This window comes from Armigeres subalbatus, chromosome 3 (genome assembly GCF_024139115.2).
Source record: "Armigeres subalbatus isolate Guangzhou_Male chromosome 3, GZ_Asu_2, whole genome shotgun sequence".
Taxonomy (NCBI): domain Eukaryota; kingdom Metazoa; phylum Arthropoda; class Insecta; order Diptera; family Culicidae; genus Armigeres; species Armigeres subalbatus.
Genome location: NC_085141.1, coordinates 241,135,683 through 241,153,597, shown reverse-complemented (window position 1 = coordinate 241,153,597; position 17,915 = coordinate 241,135,683). Strand labels below are relative to the sequence as shown.

At 38.7% G+C, this 17,915-nt stretch overlaps 2 protein-coding genes across 4 annotated transcripts in view; one reads left to right on the top strand and one right to left on the bottom strand.

Moving 5' to 3' along the window:
- The window catches only part of LOC134221285 (pro-resilin-like), a 29,034-nt gene extending 24,494 nt beyond the window's left edge, over nucleotides 1-4,540 (top strand). Inside the window, exon 2 of the mRNA XM_062700489.1 lies at nucleotides 3,425-4,540. Within this exon, the coding sequence (XP_062556473.1) occupies nucleotides 3,425-4,390 (966 nt within the window). The 3' untranslated portion in view covers nucleotides 4,391-4,540. The remainder of the gene's footprint in view (nucleotides 1-3,424) is intronic.
- LOC134221284 (phospholipase B1, membrane-associated-like) overlaps nucleotides 4,420-17,915 on the bottom strand; it is a 27,489-nt gene continuing 13,993 nt past the window's right edge. For all 3 annotated transcript variants that reach the window (XM_062700486.1, XM_062700487.1, XM_062700485.1), the window contains one exon: nucleotides 4,420-5,043. In XM_062700486.1, coding sequence (XP_062556470.1) covers nucleotides 4,566-5,043 — 478 coding nt within the window. In that variant the 3' untranslated portion in view covers nucleotides 4,420-4,565. The remainder of the gene's footprint in view (nucleotides 5,044-17,915) is intronic.

The window sequence follows — 17,915 nt, the reverse complement described above, 5'->3', positions numbered from 1 at the left end:
CATGAGTTTTTAGGTGCTGAGTTGGGTGCGTTTCAACTCACGCTTGATTTGAATCATCCATGAGTTTTAAGATTTTGAGTTTTTACCAACACTGTTCTTTTATACCAATCGCTCATAATAAAATCCTGGCCAAAAATATTCCAACTCAGATGAAGACCCAAAAGTCTTTGAATTGTTCGACTAAGTTTCCAAATTAATGAGTATTCAAGTAGAAATGAGAGTTAAATGTAGTAACAAATAAAATTGAAGAAAAAATTTAAAAAATGCGGAAAATTTATTATTCTTTAAATGTGCGTTTACCGGAGATCCCCCAAATGAAATCACTACCGAGCTTCATCGTTTGGAATCAAAATGTTTATCTGATAAAAAAAATCGACCTCGTATTTGTTTTTGCTAAACCAATTTTAATCTTTACATTCATTAATTTATTTTCTCGGTGAACGAAACGCTATTTTATGTTTCAGACATCATAGTTCAGACAAATTTACAATAGTCCATTAAACATCACAATTTTGTAAATCTGGTCATTTGTGTGTAACATTGATATAAGAAATCTAGGAAAATATACGCCCTTTTCAAATGTTGGTCCACAATAATGTTAGATTATGCTAAATTGCTTCCTAAACAAATTTTTATACGTTCAAAATGTGTTGTTGGTTGATGATAGGCTGCTGAACCTATAATTGGCGCTGTAGGCATAAAACACGCTGATAAATTTTCACTCAATATGGACATGAAAAATGTTTTTGTTAGAAAAACTTTTTTTCCTCAAATATGTCACAGGAACATTATTCCCAGAAAAGTTAGATAATTAAAATACCTATTTGCAGAAAAAATTTCATAGATTTCTGAGATGAGGTTTTTTGTAATATCGATTTTAATTTTTAAAACTATTTTTTCAGTGTAGAAATCGGTATTTTATTTTTGGATATTTTTTCAAAACTTCTGAGAATTTCAAGACAGTCCGCCATACAACACTTTTGTAGGTCTTGTCATTTTAGAGTTACATCGATTTAAAAAAATCAATGAAAAAATTAGGCCCTCATCAAATGTTATTCTTGACAATTTTTGAAAAACTAAGTATGCAGAGTGGCTTAGAAATACCATACCTTTATGCCCACCAAGTTCCATTCAATTCTGAGATGGTGCTGCCAACCGCTGGTCGAGTTGGCGCGAAATTCGTCTTTTGCCTAGGAAGGATTGGGATGACAGTTTTCCAGCAGACTTTCGTTTGCCTAGCAGCATGATAATCTCCACATTTCCCATCAGCATCCGAGAAAGATTCTCACTGGAATCTCTGAAGAATTCCTTTCAGAATAATCGAAGCATTCCAACTAGAATCCAAAAGAAATCACACTTGATTTCTTTCGGTTTTGTTGAGGGATACCCTTGGGAATCTGTGAGGGATAGCCTTCATAATTCATGGAGGATTTCCTTCAGAATATCTCGTTGATTTCCTTCTGAATTCCTACTGAATCGATCGAAGATTTGCTTCTGAATTCCTCGACGAATGGCTTCGGAATCATTCGACGATTCGCTTAGGAATACATCGACAGTTTGCTTCAACATCCCTGGAGGGTTCCCTTCGGAATCGTTGGAGGATTCTTTTCGGAACCCCTGGAGGATTAATTCGAAGTCCCTTCCAATGATTTGCTTCGGGATCCTTCTACGATTTGTTTCTACATCCCTGGAACATTACTTACGAAATCCGTAAAACATCCACGTTCGAACTATTGGAACTTTCCCGTCGGAGCTCCTGGAAAATTCCATTGGAATATCTAGAAGATTTTCATTTGAATCCCTGATACATTCCCGTCGGACCCCCTGGATCATTCCTGTTCAATTTTTATTATTTATTATCAGACTAAGGCCGGAGTGGCCTGTGCTGCACATAAAAGTCTTCTCCATTCAGCTCGGTCCATGGCTGCACTTCGCCAACCACGCAGTCTGCGGGAGGTCCGCAAATCGTCCTCAACCTGATCGATCCACCTTGCCCGCTGTGCACCAACGCACAACTGTCATTTTTATTTTTTCACGCATGCAGCAAAGCTGAATCAACAAAATGACAGTTGTCCGCCGCCTTCGTATCGAGTGGTGTGCCCCCGAAAACGCGAGCACTTTGAAACTTGGTTTCTGTCAGGAGGGTTGAAAAAGGTTCTTAAATATTCCTTCACATAATATATGTTGCATGGAAACAGTTTTCATTGTAATAATATTTTTGGCCGCCCATTTGTATGAGAATTCCCCATAGTGCGTCGTAGCGGCTAAAACCAACGAAAGCAGTGTCGATTTACTAGAACTTCACTATAGCAGTACGTTTCTCCTGAACTAACGATTTGGTAGGGATGAGTTTGGCAGAAAAATGTCTCTTTTATTGGTTTTCGAGACTATGACGAAAAGACGAAAAAGCCTAACCTTACTATAGTTATGCGACAAGCAAGAATAGCTGCACGTCAATGCAAAAATGTCGGTTGTGCCTATGCGCATACCTCTAGTTCCTCTAGATCTGATGAACCTCACATTTATTATGTGTAATTGTGGACATTCTTAAGAGCAAAATAAATGCTGCTAGCATACCTCTAGCGTCAGTGAAGATCACGAGTTACAGAACGTTATCTTTGGTAGCCGAATCAAGGCTTTCCGTAAAATTTAATCACATGAATAAATAAACTTTCTTTCCCATTTTGGGCACAGAAAAAATAAAGTACCTAAAACAAAAGTTTAAAGAACTCATCTTTGAGTACGAAGATCAATTTTCTTTACTCACTAGTAGGTAGTTTCTCACTCTCTATCATGAATGATATTAAAAACAAAAAGTTAGAGTTGTTTTCACCATAGTCCTGGGTGAATCAAAATAAAACAAATTTGAGTTGGTGAAACCTAGTGATGGGGGAAAATTCAACACGGGAGTAAAGGTAAAGTACTCACAGGATTTCTCTGCAATTTACTCACTTTTGGATTCTTCCACACAAAGGGCGATTTGAGTGAAGAGAGCCATAAAATGCGTTGAGTTGCGGTTTGGAAATTCAAACTTATCTGCCCATAAATTCATAACAGTCCCATGAAGATAGGAAATCAAGCAAATATGGGACTGTTATGAATTTATGGGCAGTTATGGTGTTTATCAAACAATGCGACTAAATGTATTTAGAAGCATATTATTGCTTAACAAAATAGCCTCTGTTTCCAATATTTCTTCCTACATTATAAGTGACTAAAACATTTCAATACGATGGATTAATTCCCAATAAATTATTTAATTGAATCATAGGGTCCACAAAAGTCATAGATCAGCCACGATTGTTCTGCTTTTCCAGCAGTATGGGAAATGATATGGAATAGATAACGCAGTTTTATGTCTAAATTACCCATTTTTATGACATTCATCACTAATTGTAATCAATTCTCTAATTCTACATTTCAGATTTCAATCCTGGTGGTGGCAGGAGCCGTTATTGCAGAACCTCCAGTTAGTTCCGGGTACTCCTATTCCAGCGGCGGACACGATCATGGTGATTCCGATGGTGGATACGTTTCGGTCAGCCCAGGACATCAATCGTCGGAAGGCCTTCATGTGGATCCCAGTCTACTGCACAAGGTGAAGGAAGTGCTGCTGGACCATGAAAACAGCGGCTCTTCTTCCTACGGTGGACATTCATCGCACAGCATCTCGGTACCATCAACCTCGTATGGCGTTCCTTCGTCATCGTATGGCGTTCCATCGCATTCGTACGGCCCACCCTCGTCGGTCTATGGTGCTCCATCATTCGGCGGACATTCTTCCCGCGTTACCGGCATCGACCTTGGACACGTTCGCCAAGGAATCCAAGTTGCTCAGTACTACAAGGCTCAGCATGGTGGACCTTCTTACTCCTCCCACTCGTACTCCGCACCTTCCTACTCGTCGTACTCTGTTCCATCGTTTTCGTCTCACTCCTACTCTGCTCCATCTTCCTCCTATGGTGCACCATCTTCCTCTTACAGTTCTCCATCTTCTTCCTACAGTGCTCCATCTTCCTCCTATGGTGCTCCATCCTTCAGTTCATCGCACTCCTTCTCGGCTCCATCCTATTCGTCGCACCAATCGCACTCCTCTCACTCATCCTACTCACTCCCATCTTCCTCATATGGCGCTCCATCATCTTCTTATGGTGCTCCATCTTCCAGCTACAGTGTACCATCCTCCAGCTACGGCGCACCATCTTTCAGCAGTGGCAGCAGCAGCAGCCACTATCGTGCCCCATCCTCAGTCTACGGAGCTCCCTCTCACTCCATCAGTTCATTCCGCCCACCAGCACTATCCTTCCATGCCCCATCTTCCAGCTATCACTCCCCGGCACCAGTTTACTCTGCTCCCCGACCGGTCTATGGAGTACCACACCACCACTGAATGCCGTCATCATCATTCAAAAATCTAAGTCAACGAAAATATTGAGTTAATTTATTCAAAGTATCATGTGTTTTCATCCCGATCAAACAATTGTTAAAATAAACGAAAAAATGTTGTTACCAAAAAATTAAAAATTAAAATAACAATCTTTACTACTGTATTCTATCACATTTCATCAACTATTGAAGTAAGTCCTAATGTAAGGATTCGAAGCCGTCGGACATTTGAACTCTTCGAAAAGTCGCTTAAACCCAACAGTCTTGCCCGCCGTTGGCTCCATCATGTTGTTCCACAGTCCATTCGCCGACAGCGCATGTCCCTTCTGGCTCAGGTGGACGCAGTCCACCGACATGATGGACATATCCGCTTTACCATCACGCTGATAGAACACGCTGGCTTCCTTGAAGAATGGTTGATACACGACAGTGAAATCGTCACTGTGGAAGTCCGGTAGATAACTGATCCGTTCCATGATTTTGGCAAAATTGCGCTCCAACTGTCGATAGAGATCTCTTTGGTTGGAATATTTGGGACCAAACAGACAGGAACATTCAATTGGTCGCGAGAGATAACAGGAAAAGGGAAGATGTTGGGCTTTATCCATGGAGAAAGATAGACTGATGAGCGGTGTTGGGACGAGATTGACGATGGTTCTGAAAAGGAAATTGGTACAGTTAGTGAATGACAACAACTTGGGGTGTTTTTATTCAAAAAAATGTCTCGAGAAACAAGTTTCTACATGACGATTATTCAAATTAAAATTTTTAAGGGAAAAGGCTAAAAGCTTAACAACAAAATTTTCTGTTTGAGAAAAATATAATCTCAACCACACACAAGCAAAGGGCTGATATCTCTTTTAAAAACTGGTTCATGTCCTATTTGATTTTGTTCTGTTTCTGGTCATCCAAGAGTTCCCTGGAATATATGCCTTAATCTTTAACGAGTCACCCAAAAATTCCCTGGAGCACATGACTTAGGTTCTACACGCATACTCAGAAGTCTCTAATAACTTTTTCAAAATGATAAATGATGCCCTTGTGATCCATAGAAAAAAAATGGATACACCTTCAACTATTGTTGCATTCCAGTTCAACCAAGAATTCCCTGAAGTATAGACTTTCAGCTCTTTCAGAGCTGTTAGCCGTTTTTGATTGTTTATGATGATTATGATCCATAGAATTGAATTGGATGAGCGTTCAACAATTGTTCTTTTTCAGTTCATTCAAAAATTCACTGGAGTTTAGGCCTTGAGGTCGTCACGCGTACCCGGCTGTTATCCAGGGTTGGCAGAAATTGCTCTCAATAGATAACGAATAACGATAAATGAGAGGCAAAAACCTCTTCGAATCATAACAAGCCATGAAAACAAAACGATCGTACCGTGCGGGACCGAAATCCGTACAGCACCGAAATCCGTCCACCTCATGAGATATCAATAAATTAAAGGAGGTTAAACGTAATTAATGTAGAAATAATTAATCTTATCCTGTTCAGATACTTGACAGTAAGCTTTTAGGGCATAGAATTGGAAAGAAGGCTTTGAAATTAAAACCACAAAAATCAAAAACTAATCTCATCCCACCAAACGTGGAGTTTGTGCCGCCATTTTGTTTTCGGGTAGAGCATAATTGCACCAAAAGTAACGGTGTTTTATTTGCTAATTGCAAATCATTACATAAGATAAGCGGAATACAAATCGAAGGGATCGCTTCTCAAGGTGCATATCGAACTATTTACAGTGGTAGTTTGGTCAATCAGACTTTTTCAATTTAAATATTTAGTTAAGAAAGTTTATCATGTTTGTCTTAGTTTTTCATCAGTAAATGTGAAACACTTCAAAGGTAGAAGCCATCATGCGCCTGTGTCAATGACAAACGTTTTATTTACATTCGATTCCTATTTTCTAATGACTTTTCTATATACTAAGGTGCTTAAGTGTACGGATTTCGATGCCCCACGGTACTTGTATACAAGTTGGAAAAAGACTGATTCGGATAGGCGGCCCTTACCGTGGGGGTTTGATAGGATAAAACGCTTTGTTTTCGCTCATTTTATGTTGGAGACCAAAATTATTTTTATTGTATATGCGCTTTTTGAAACTAAGCACTGATCTATTTATACGCAACAAGATGTATTCGACGGAGAATTCAGTCTTATTGTTTGCCATTTTAAATTGAACCTTTGCCTTGCCTTCCGAAGTTGCCCCCGTAACGCTGGGTAGACACCTTTGCGTGGTGTGTTACGGTGTTAGATCCTACCACGGTTATATTGTCAGCTACAGGCAAATGCTGACCCAACGAATACCTTCCCCAATAGCTAACTCCGTGGTACTTATGAGGGTGTCGCTGAGTCGGGGGCCTCTCGTTAAGTAAGTACTACATCAACACTTCCTTCTCGCCCAAGTTACCATGAAGATGGGCGTGGCCAAGAGTAGTAATCCTCATGTTTTTGTGATTGTTGTCCTAGAATGAAATCAAGGACCACACCCATCTTGATTTCTGATTCCAATCTGGATAAGCATTTCAAAAGAAAAATATTAGTATCACTAGTGTCCAATCTACGAAGTACACCGTAACTATGCTATGCTATGCTTTGCAATGCTTACCGAAGTTGTTGACAAATTATCATTTATTTTCATAGGGAACGTTCATTGAGAAGAAAAACATGAAATTAAAAAAAAAAATTGCGTGCGATGTAAATAAATGAATGCAATATGAATACAATATATTTGAATGGAAAAAGTTAAATCCAACTTCCTGAAGTGCTATTTTTAACCTTTCTTAAGTGATACTAACTAATGAAATATTCTTTTCTTTGAAACCAGGTGGATTTCAATTGTTATTCTTCATTATTAGCCGGATTTTCAAAGGTGCCCACAACCGAACCACAAAACTGAAATGTACAAAAAAATCAAAATTTGCGAAATTGGCAATAAAATGTTTCAAATCGATGAAATTAAACCAATTTCTTCTCTAGCAGTAAGGGTGTTCGACCAGCTTTCCATTGGTATAAAAATGTAGACATAATACCAACTAGAACCAAAGTTATGGACAAAATTCAAAAGGGTGCCCACAACCGAACCTCCTCCCCTAATGTTATTTGGCCATGCATCGGAGTCCTAACCACATCCTTGTTTTACTTCTAGATCTCTAGATCTCAATATAGGGAATATGTTCAGTAACAAAAATTAACAAGAATTCCTCTCACTACCATCGTTTACTAGTTTATGAAGAGGTAGTACGTATTGAAATCCCTAACTCGACTTTTTGACGTAGGACTACGTCTGTGTTTTCTATATTTGGGTACACTTTGCGATTGCAAAAATCGAAAACCGTCACAAAAATATTATAGATTTTGAACGTTAATATCTTAGCCGTTTCTCGACGAACTTTAATTTTTTTTTTTTAGACTATTCGATCAAGGAAGAGTCAACGCTTCTTTGTGGTGTTCTAAAAATACTGATTTGCCACTATTAACTATCGATAATTGGTAAAAAGTTTAGAAATAGGTAAACCAACCAATCCAGTGCATGCATCGCAAGCACAGACATCAAATTCAAGCAATTTGCAGGTTCAGATCTAATCCTCAGTTTGAACAAGATTTTTTGCAAAGTGGACAACAGTCTCAACGGAAAACCATCGTATCGGTAATGGTCGTTGGGGTAAGTGCTGCAGATCATTCAGCCTCAGCGATCGCAGAAATAGCTCTTTGGTCAGCAGCAGCGTGGTCGACCAGCAGCAGTGGCGAGTGGCCATCGTCGATAGCAGCTATCATCTGTCATAATGCCGGTAGCAGAGGTCCTAGCAGAAAGTTAATTATAGTCGCCGACAGTATCAACACAAAGTGAAATTTTAACGCAGGGTTCAAACAAGCGTTAGGCTGCTGTTAGTGATCAGAAAGGCGCCTAAAAATATCAGTCGTATTTAGAACCAGCATTATATGTGAAGATAAGGTTGATTACAATAATGGCGTCAGTTACCGTCTGCGCTACCAGTGGTAATGCTGAAAATGCATTCTATATCTTTTTTGCACATTTTGAAAATAACTCGCAAATCATTCTCTTCCATCGCAAAGAAAATTGTCATCCCGAAAAAACGATCCTCACATAATGACCAAAATAAATTTTCTGCATCAACCATGCCCACCATCCCAACCATCTATGCCGATGCTGCGACCGCTTATAAATGACGATGGGCCCGCAGCCCACAAAATTTAAAAAAAAGCCCCGGACGCGCGCGCAAAACAGCTGTCTTGTATACAATAAAGTAAATTAGCTAGCCCTGCTCCTTCGTTAACCGGTATAGGTGCACATGATATTTTCATGCATAATGTTTCACAAAGGGACGGAGCTAATGGGCTTAATTTATTGGATACAAAAAAAGGCTGCTATTCCGATCGATGGCTTGAGTAGCACGTCTGTGCGGTTTTCCTGAAAATCATCGTTTTGCCGGCAGATTCATACAATCGTTTGGTTGCTGTTAGTGGTTGTAAAGGCGCATTATGCGTAAATCGGTACTTTTCAGGACCACAATTTGAAACTGAAGGGAGTTGATTTGAGACGAATTTTCTTCAAAATGACAGAAAACTCGTTGGAAATCATAGCGTCGGTGGTGGTGACGGCCATCGGCGATAGATGCGGCAGAAAGTCCAATCATTAAGTCACCTTAAGGACCTAGTTTATCGAATCAAAATGACAAACTCTGGTAAAGTGCAAAAGTAGAATTTTAATTGATCAGGAAAGAATAATATTCAAACTTTCGATATTCATAATTCGTTTTTAGTTCAGTAAATTGACTGTAAATCAGAACATTTTCCATATTTTCTGGTGTTTGGTCGAAATATTTACAATTAATTGCATATTATTCGGCAGCTCGGCCGTACGAAAACCATTTTTTGTTAAATATTTTGGCTGTGCATATTCACAGTATATGTTTCGAAATGGACAAATTGATATGAAATTTGCGAAAAAATAATCTACGTGTCTTGGAGGGACTCGAACCCTCAACCTCCTACTCTCTAGATAGGCGTGATAACCCCTACACAACAAGACCACTTAAAGGTCACGTTTGCGGAAAAGCCATCACAATCCGAGTACCAACCTCCACCGCGGTTAGCTCCCTTTTTTGCAAATTGAATATCTTTCGGATGCTTTATTTGTCCAATCTCCACATGTGCTTTACTGTTGTATATCCACAGTCAAGCGAGAGCACATTGTTTATTAAACGAGAGGATCACACTCCATGCCGCCCAGCAACGGGCTGGGCGGGCTGGTATAGAATGCGAATCAATCGCACTCTGCTGTGCCATAGGCTTGCTTGGCTAAAGCATTTGATGAGTTTGATTGCCTTACATAAGCGGTCGCGTGTACTCAGACGACTAATGACGGTGGAAGACCGACACTTGATTACAATTAATTGCATATTATTCGACAACTTTTAAATAATACGCGAGAATTTATGTGAGAAAATTTCTTCTGAGTTTGTTGACGCCGAGGACAGCCACTCAATGATTTACTGCTGAAATGGTGCAGACGTCATTGCTGTGCTCCTGAGAAGGTCCGATAATTTTTTCATATTTTCCACTCACTAACAGCAGCAGTTCATTTTAATAATGCGCCTTTACAATCAATAACAGCTTGCAAAGAAATCTTAAAGGAAAAGTGACGCTGCCAAAATCATAACTCGATGATATGTCACACAATAACAAAAGGTGCCTTCATTGTGCCGATTGTGATTCTCCAAAGAGTTTTGCTGCCTGATTTAAGGTTCCCCCAAACACACGCGACGCGACAGTCGCGACGCGATTCTATCGCTTGGCGACAGCGATTCTGTCGCCGTTGGTATGGAAGCGTAAATAGAACATTGCCTGCAGCGACCCAACGATAGAATCGCGGCGACTAGTTGTCGCCGTCGCGGCGGTGAAATCGCTTAGGTCTGGGGGAGCCTTTACTCTCACTCTCTTTTTTTTTTTTTTTTTTAACTAATTTTATTTGCTAATTATCTAATACATGCATTCATCTCTTAGACTAGGTGTTCCGTGTTTTCTTAACACTATCATCCTTATTTGCTATGTTACGCTTTTAGTTATTATTAATACATTTCAATTGCCTCTGGCAGTTAGAATTTTTCCTCTGGTTGAATTGAACCATGTAGGAATTACAATGTTTTCTACTTAAACTAAACTTAACCTATTTTATACTAAGGGTACAAGGAGTTAATCGTTGCAATAGAAGATTGCAACGATTTTTGTCTAAAATTGGAAATTATTTTGTTGGACATTTGTTGCAATGTCCCAATATTAGAAACTCTATGAAGTTCATTGGTACTATACCACGGAGGCAACTTCAGAATCATTTTCAAAATTTTATTTTGAATCCTCTGGAGTGCCTTCTTTCTGGTATTGCAGCAACTAGCCCATATTGGCACAGCATACAACATGGCAGGTCTAAAAATTTGTTTGTAAATCAAAAGTTTGTTCTTAAGACAAAGTTTTGATTTTCTGTTTATAAGTGGATATAGGCACTTAATATATTTGTTACATTTGGCTTGAAGGCCTTCAATGTGATTTTTAAAAGTTAATTTTTGATCTAGCAGAAGTCCTAAATATTTAGCTTCGCTAGACCAATTAATTGGAACCCCATTCATAGTGACAATATGTCTGCTAGAAGGTTTCAAATAAGAAGCTCTTGGCTTATGTGGGAAAATTATAAGCTGAGTTTTGGAAGCATTCGGGAAATTTTCCATTTTTGCAAGTAAGTGGAGAAAATATCCAAACTTTTTTGCAATCTACTACAAATGACACGAAGGCTTCGCCCTTTGGCTGAAAGGCCCGTGTCATCTGCAAACAAAGATTTTTGACACCCTGGTGGTAAATCAGGTAAGTCAGAAGTAAAAATGTTATACAATATGGGCCCCAGTATGCTGCCTTGGGGGACACCAGCCCTTACAGGTAATCTATCAGATTTAGTATTCTGATAGTTTACTTGCAGTGAGCGATCTGATAAATAATTTTGGATCAGTTTAATGATGTACAGAGGAAAATTAAAATTCATCAATTTTACAATCAAACCTTCATGCCAAACACTGTCAAATGCTTTCTCTATATCAAGAAGAGCAACTCCAGTCGAATATCCTTCAGATTTGTTGAGCCGAATTAAGTTCGTAACTCTTAATAACTGATGAGTGGGTGAATGCCCATGGCGAAAACCAAATTGCTCATCAGCAAAAATAGAATTGTCATTAATATGAACCATCATTCTATTTAAAATAATCTTTTCAAACAGTTTGCTTATTGAAGAAAGCAAACTGATTGGGCGATAACTAGAAGCCTCAGCTGAATTCATGACCGGCTAAAAAATTAGAACATATTTGGCGTTTTTCCATTTATCTGGAAAGTATGCCAATTGAAAACATTTGTTAAATAAATTAACCAAAAAGGATAAAGAGCTCTCAGGAAGTTTTTTGATAAGTATGTAGAAAATACCATCATCACCCGGGGCTTTCATATTTTTAAATTTTCTAGTAATAGATCTCACTTCATCCAAATTAGTTCCCAACGAAGGGTCAAAAACATTTTCTTGATTGAGAATGTCTTCGAAGCTCCGTGTAACCTGATCCTCAATTGGACTAGTGAGACCTAGACTAAAATTATGGGCACTCTCGAACTGCTGAGCAAGTTTTTGAGCCTTTTCGCCATTTGTTAATAAAATTTTATTTCCCTCTTTAAGCGCTGGAATTGGCTTTTGAGGTTTTTTAAGAATTTTTGTTAATTTCCAAAAGGGTTTTGAACTGGGATCCAACTTCGAGACATTATTCTCAAAGTTGGCATTTCTCAGAATAGCGAAACGTTTTTTAATTTCATTTTGCAAATCTCGCCAAATAACTTTCAACGCGGGATCGCGAGTTCTTTGGTATTGCCTTCTTCTCACATTTTTAAGACGGATCAGTAGCTGAAGATCGTCGTCAATAATAATGGAGTTGAATTTAACTTCACATTTCGGAATTGCAATGCCTCTGGCTTCGACAATTAAATTTGTCAAAGATACGAGAGCATTATCAATATCACTTTTGGTATCGAGAGGAATATCAATATCAAAATTCCTATCGATATACGTTTTATATAAATCCCAATCAGCTCTATGATAATTAAAAGTAGAGCTGATTGGATTATAAATGGCTTCTTGTGAGATTTCAAATGTCACAGGAAGGTGATCAGAGTCAAAGTCAGCATGAGTTACCAATTGGCCACACAGCTGACTTGAATCCGTTAAAACTAAATCAATTGTGGAAGGATTTCGACTGGAAGAAAAACAAGTTGGTCCATTGGGATATTGAATAGTATAATATCCCGCAGAACAATCTTCAAATAAAATTTTACCATTGGAATTGCTTTGAGCATTATTCCATGAACGGTGTTTGGCATTGAAGTCACCAATTACGAAGAATTTTGATTTGTTGCGAGTCAGAATTTGAAGATCAGCTTTCAACAAATTCTTTTGCTGCCCATTGCATTGAAAAGGCAAGTAGGCTGCAATGAAGGAAAATTGTCCAAAATTTGTTTCAACAGAAACTCCCAAGGTTTCAAAAACTTTGGTTTCAAACGAAGAAAATAATTTATGTTTGATACGTCTATTGATGACAATGGCGACCCCACCACAGGCGCTGTCAAGACGATCATTTCTGTAGATAAAATAGTTTGGATCTCTTTTAATGGAGAGTCCTGGTTTTAAATACGTTTCAGTTATAATGGCAATATGCACATTATGAACTGAAAGGAAGTTGAATAATTCATCTTCCTTACCCTTTAGAGAGCGGGCATTCCAATTTAGAACTTTCACACAATTATTTGGATCCATTGAAACGGAGTCCGATAACAATTTTTGTGTGTACTTTATACCAAACTGAACAGCTTCAGGTACGGCATTTGCTTTGAACATTGCATCAATCATGTGATGCAATTGTTCAGTTAAAAATAAAAATCGGAAGCAGTCATGCTACCTGAATCGACAACATGACCGTTATTTTCCGTTGGACATGGGTATAAACCTCATTTTGAGAAGAGAAATTTTGTCTACCAGCAGCGATGTTTGCATACGTAGGTACATTCGAAAATTTGGAATTTACTGAAGTGCTTGCTACCCGTTGACGAGCGGCAAAATTTGTTTGTGAATTGTGGTGGGTATGAATTGCTCGACCGGTAACCGGTTTCGAAATTTGAGCGTTTGAAAGATTTCTACCCGTCGAATCTGGGATCCGATTGGAATTTCCGTCATCAATTTTGCACGGGAATTCAAAACTTGTATGCGTGAAGGGCATTCCCAGAAATTGGATTTATGATTGCCCCCACAGTTTGCGCACTTAAATTTATTGGAATCTTCTCTCACAGGACATGCGTCCTTGGCGTGAGAGGTTCCACCACAAATCATGCATTTAGCATCCATGTGACAATGTTTGGTTCCATGACCCCACTTTTGGCACTTACGGCACTGGGTAGGGTTTTGGAAATTTCCCCCAGGCCTGCGGAAATGTTCCCATGTAACACGGACATGAGACATAATACAGGCCTTTTCCAAACTTTTCATATTATTTAGTTCACTTTTGTTAAAATGAACTAAATAAAATTCTTGAGAAATGCCCCTCTGGGAAGTACCAGAATGGGATTTCTTTTTCATCTTAATTACTTGGACTGGTGAAAATCCAAGTAATTGAGAAATTTCAATTTTAATCTCATCCAGTGATTTGTCATCACTTGGGAGACCTTTCAAGACGACTTTGAACAATCGCTCAGTTTTGTCGTCGTATGTGAAGAATTTATGGCGCTTCTCAGTTAAATAGTGAAGAAGACGTTTGCGATCGTCAAAGGATCCCGACAAAACGCGGCAGTCACCCTTCCTAGCAATCTGAAATGATACCTTGATCCCCTGAAGGTTACTCAAAATCTCATTCCGGAAGCCAGAAAACTCGGCAACAGATACCACAATTGGCGGAATCCTTTGCTTTTTCGCATGAATCGAATCACCTGGGCTAGAGGTAGATTCGATTTGCTCAATTTCATCATTAATCAAATCGAACTGATTGCTCAGTTCGATTGGAGAAGAATTATTTCCGATATTAGAGTTAGAAGGAATATCTGAATTCTCCAGCTTCCTTCTATTTTTTCCGCGCTTGGGCAGGACGGTCTTGAAACCTTGTTTCTTTGAAGGAAGTGGAGAATTCAGAGACTCCCCCTTCCTCTTGTTTTTATTAATGCTCATTGCTGAGCGTGAAGACGTGACCTTCTAAGAGGTTTTTCCCAGAACGGTGTCCCTGCAGGATTACCACCGCTTGTCGGAATTTTACTTCCGCAAACGGGTCCAACGTAAAACGAAGGCACGGGTCCTTGCAAAGATCGTAACGGGATCAGTGGGTACAAATAGCGCTAAGAAGCACCGTTGAAATTAAAATAGCTTCGGGTAGTATTAAAAACTTCCTTCCGCAAAGAGAGAAAGAACCGCACAGCACGAAAGCACGATGCGGTCTGATCACTCTCTCCTTTTTTTATGTAAATTTCCCTGGTAAGGACCGATTTACTTTAAATCATGCGTCTTCCAATTACTAACTCAACAGCAGCCAACCATCAGTCTGAAACTCGCGAGAAAATTTTACTTAGGTGCCACTGATGGTCGACCACACGATGATTCACCAGTAAACTGCGGCAGACGGCATAGGGTAAAATGCCCAATAGTGGACCCTCTAGTAGCGAAATTTTGCTCTTCCTGACGTAACGAGTGGAAATATTCAAAATATTAATTTTGCGTGATATCTAATATCAAGCTCTGCATCTCCTCTTCACGATACATACATGAAGCACGCAAATACTCGACGTTATTAGTTGAAATTAACATTTTAAAGTCTGGCTGAATTCGCCCAATAGTAGACCCCCGGGGGTCCATAATAGGAAATTGCTTCCCTATAGTCGACACTTCATTTGATTTTTATGTTCCGCTTCGGGACGTTCTTCTTCCCTATTATGGACCCCCAGAATAATGGACACTCTCGTGTTTATTTTTTTATAGAATTGTAAAAAATCATCTAATTTTACTTTCCATAGCATTTCCAATGCATGTAATCAAATCATAGGACTGTAAGGTGGGTTCTCCCGATGGAACTTCATAGCAAAATGTTTACATTGTGCTGTTATAATGCAAAAATGGCTGGAGGGTCCACTAATGGTTGGGAGTCCACTATTGGGCACTTTACCCTATTTGAGGTGAAGTTCGGCGCGTTACCCACGCCAACGGTGGAAATGAATTTTCTGCGGCAAGCCAACGACCACCACCCCGGGCAGAAGCCATGAACAGAATAACAAAACATGATATGGACTTGATTGATATAAGAGATAAAAGAACAGGCAACAATATCAAAAATTTGCACCGAAATATCAAGATATGCTATGGATAAGAACAAACTAATGGCACATGATATTGATCACTTATTACAAATAGCATAACTTGATCTCCTCATGATATTTTAGTGCAAAATATTGATATTGTCGTCTGATCTTTTATCTCTTATATCAATCATGTCCATATCTCATTTCGCTATCTTATCAACATTTGATATTATTGAGCTATTTTCGTCTACTCGGGACCGACTATCTGATACTACTGATCCGTTACATACAGCCATACAGATACGTAGTTCTACGTCACCGTTGCGTACAATCCAAAACTAAAAGCACTCTCGTTTTCAAGGGCACCCCATTCAAAATGGAAGCCACGCTTAGCTGTCATTTATATTATTCCACGCATGCTGCGACGCAGCAAGATAAGGAGCCTAACATGCAGTTTTTGAAAATTCTAACCCTGTGTATTTAAAAGTTTTCAACATATCACTGTTAATAATATTTTAAAAGCATTTTAGAATACACTTCCTTCACCATGTTGAAAAAGAGTGATTTCACGCACACGTCCGTCGCCGCTAGATGGCAACAGCGCGGCTGCGTCAAAGTGAATGGCAAATAATGATAAATCCCATCCAGTTTTTTTATGCGGTTGGGTACCATTTGAATTTTCTTTGATTTTTTGTAATTTTTTTCGTGGTGTTAACTCATTGTTTTATTTATGCTGAAGGTCTCAATCCGCTAAAATCAAACCGTGTAATAAGCCTTGATGTATTCTCATTCTTTAAAGTGTTTTAGATTTAAGCTTTTACCAGAGGATTTCCTCGGGGACTATATCCGTTATCAATCGTTTGTAATTTCCGAAAGGTCATTTTCCGTCAATAACTGATACAGGTATCAGAACGTCGGCTTTGGGAGCATGTTCTGTTCACTTACTTACTATTTGATGAAAAAGGAAGCTAAAAATAGAAAGGAACAAGTAATACAAATGAAAAGAAGAATGGAACAATTTTCTAGGGAATAAGCCCTAGATAAGGACTTCAATACGCCAAAGGCGAAACAGAGTATACTGTAAAAAACCCGTATAATGTTTGTTTGTGACTAAGAAATCTAAGCTGTGTTCAAATACAGTCGACCCTTTACATCTCTCTTCAATTTACATAGATTTGGGCTTTATACATCTCGATAACATCCCTATGTCGCTACCTCTCTATCTTGATGTGTTCTGGTCATATTTTGTTCAGGATTAACTCATCCCTATGTCGATTTATTTATATTTCTAGGTTACTACCCAAGCAACCAAAAGTTCAGATTAGACTTGAGGATTGATCTAAGAAGTTCGCATGTAGTTCGAATATAGCTCCATTGTTCATTAACCGTTGTTCATTGCTTATTCCTTTTCATCTGGACTTTAAAGTTTACGTCATGCTACTAAAATTATTGTTCCGAACTTCTACCAAGAAGTTGGGTTCAAGTACTAACCAAACTTTTTTTTTTTTATTAGCTTTATTAAGGAGACTTGCAGCCCCAGGCTGGCTCGCCTCCGAAACTAACCGAACTTCTAATCAGCTTGAAAAATCAATGTTATTTCGAACTATAAAGTTTACACCACGCTACTTTGGATCTTGTTCCGAACTTCTAATATCACTGTTATAAGACGAGTTTAGCACAATTCCATTTTTTCTAATATCATGTTCTACGATAGAACAAACCGAACTTGTCAGCACAAAAGTTCACAACATAATTTTTGATGCACTGTTTTTCACTTCACAAGTACATACATAAAATAGTCTGAATAATACCTTGTACGAACTTGAGCATAGGCACACTGCTACAAAACAAAGTGAAACGTCAAACTGTTCAAAGCCGCCAATCAGGTCCACATTAAAGACACTATATACAAAGACGGGAAGTCAGATCCCTGAACATATAAATCACCCGGCAACTCTGCGTGCGCAACACTGCTGATGCTGGATATACTTTCCACATTGGTCTATACGAATTTCATAATTCAAAAATATTTGATTTGTATCAGTGTTCAACCACCCAATAGAAAGCCAAAATCCACTATAAACATGTTTAATTGATTTTCAACCACATACGAACACTTTTTTACCTAAATCCATCAAAAAATATTTAAATAACA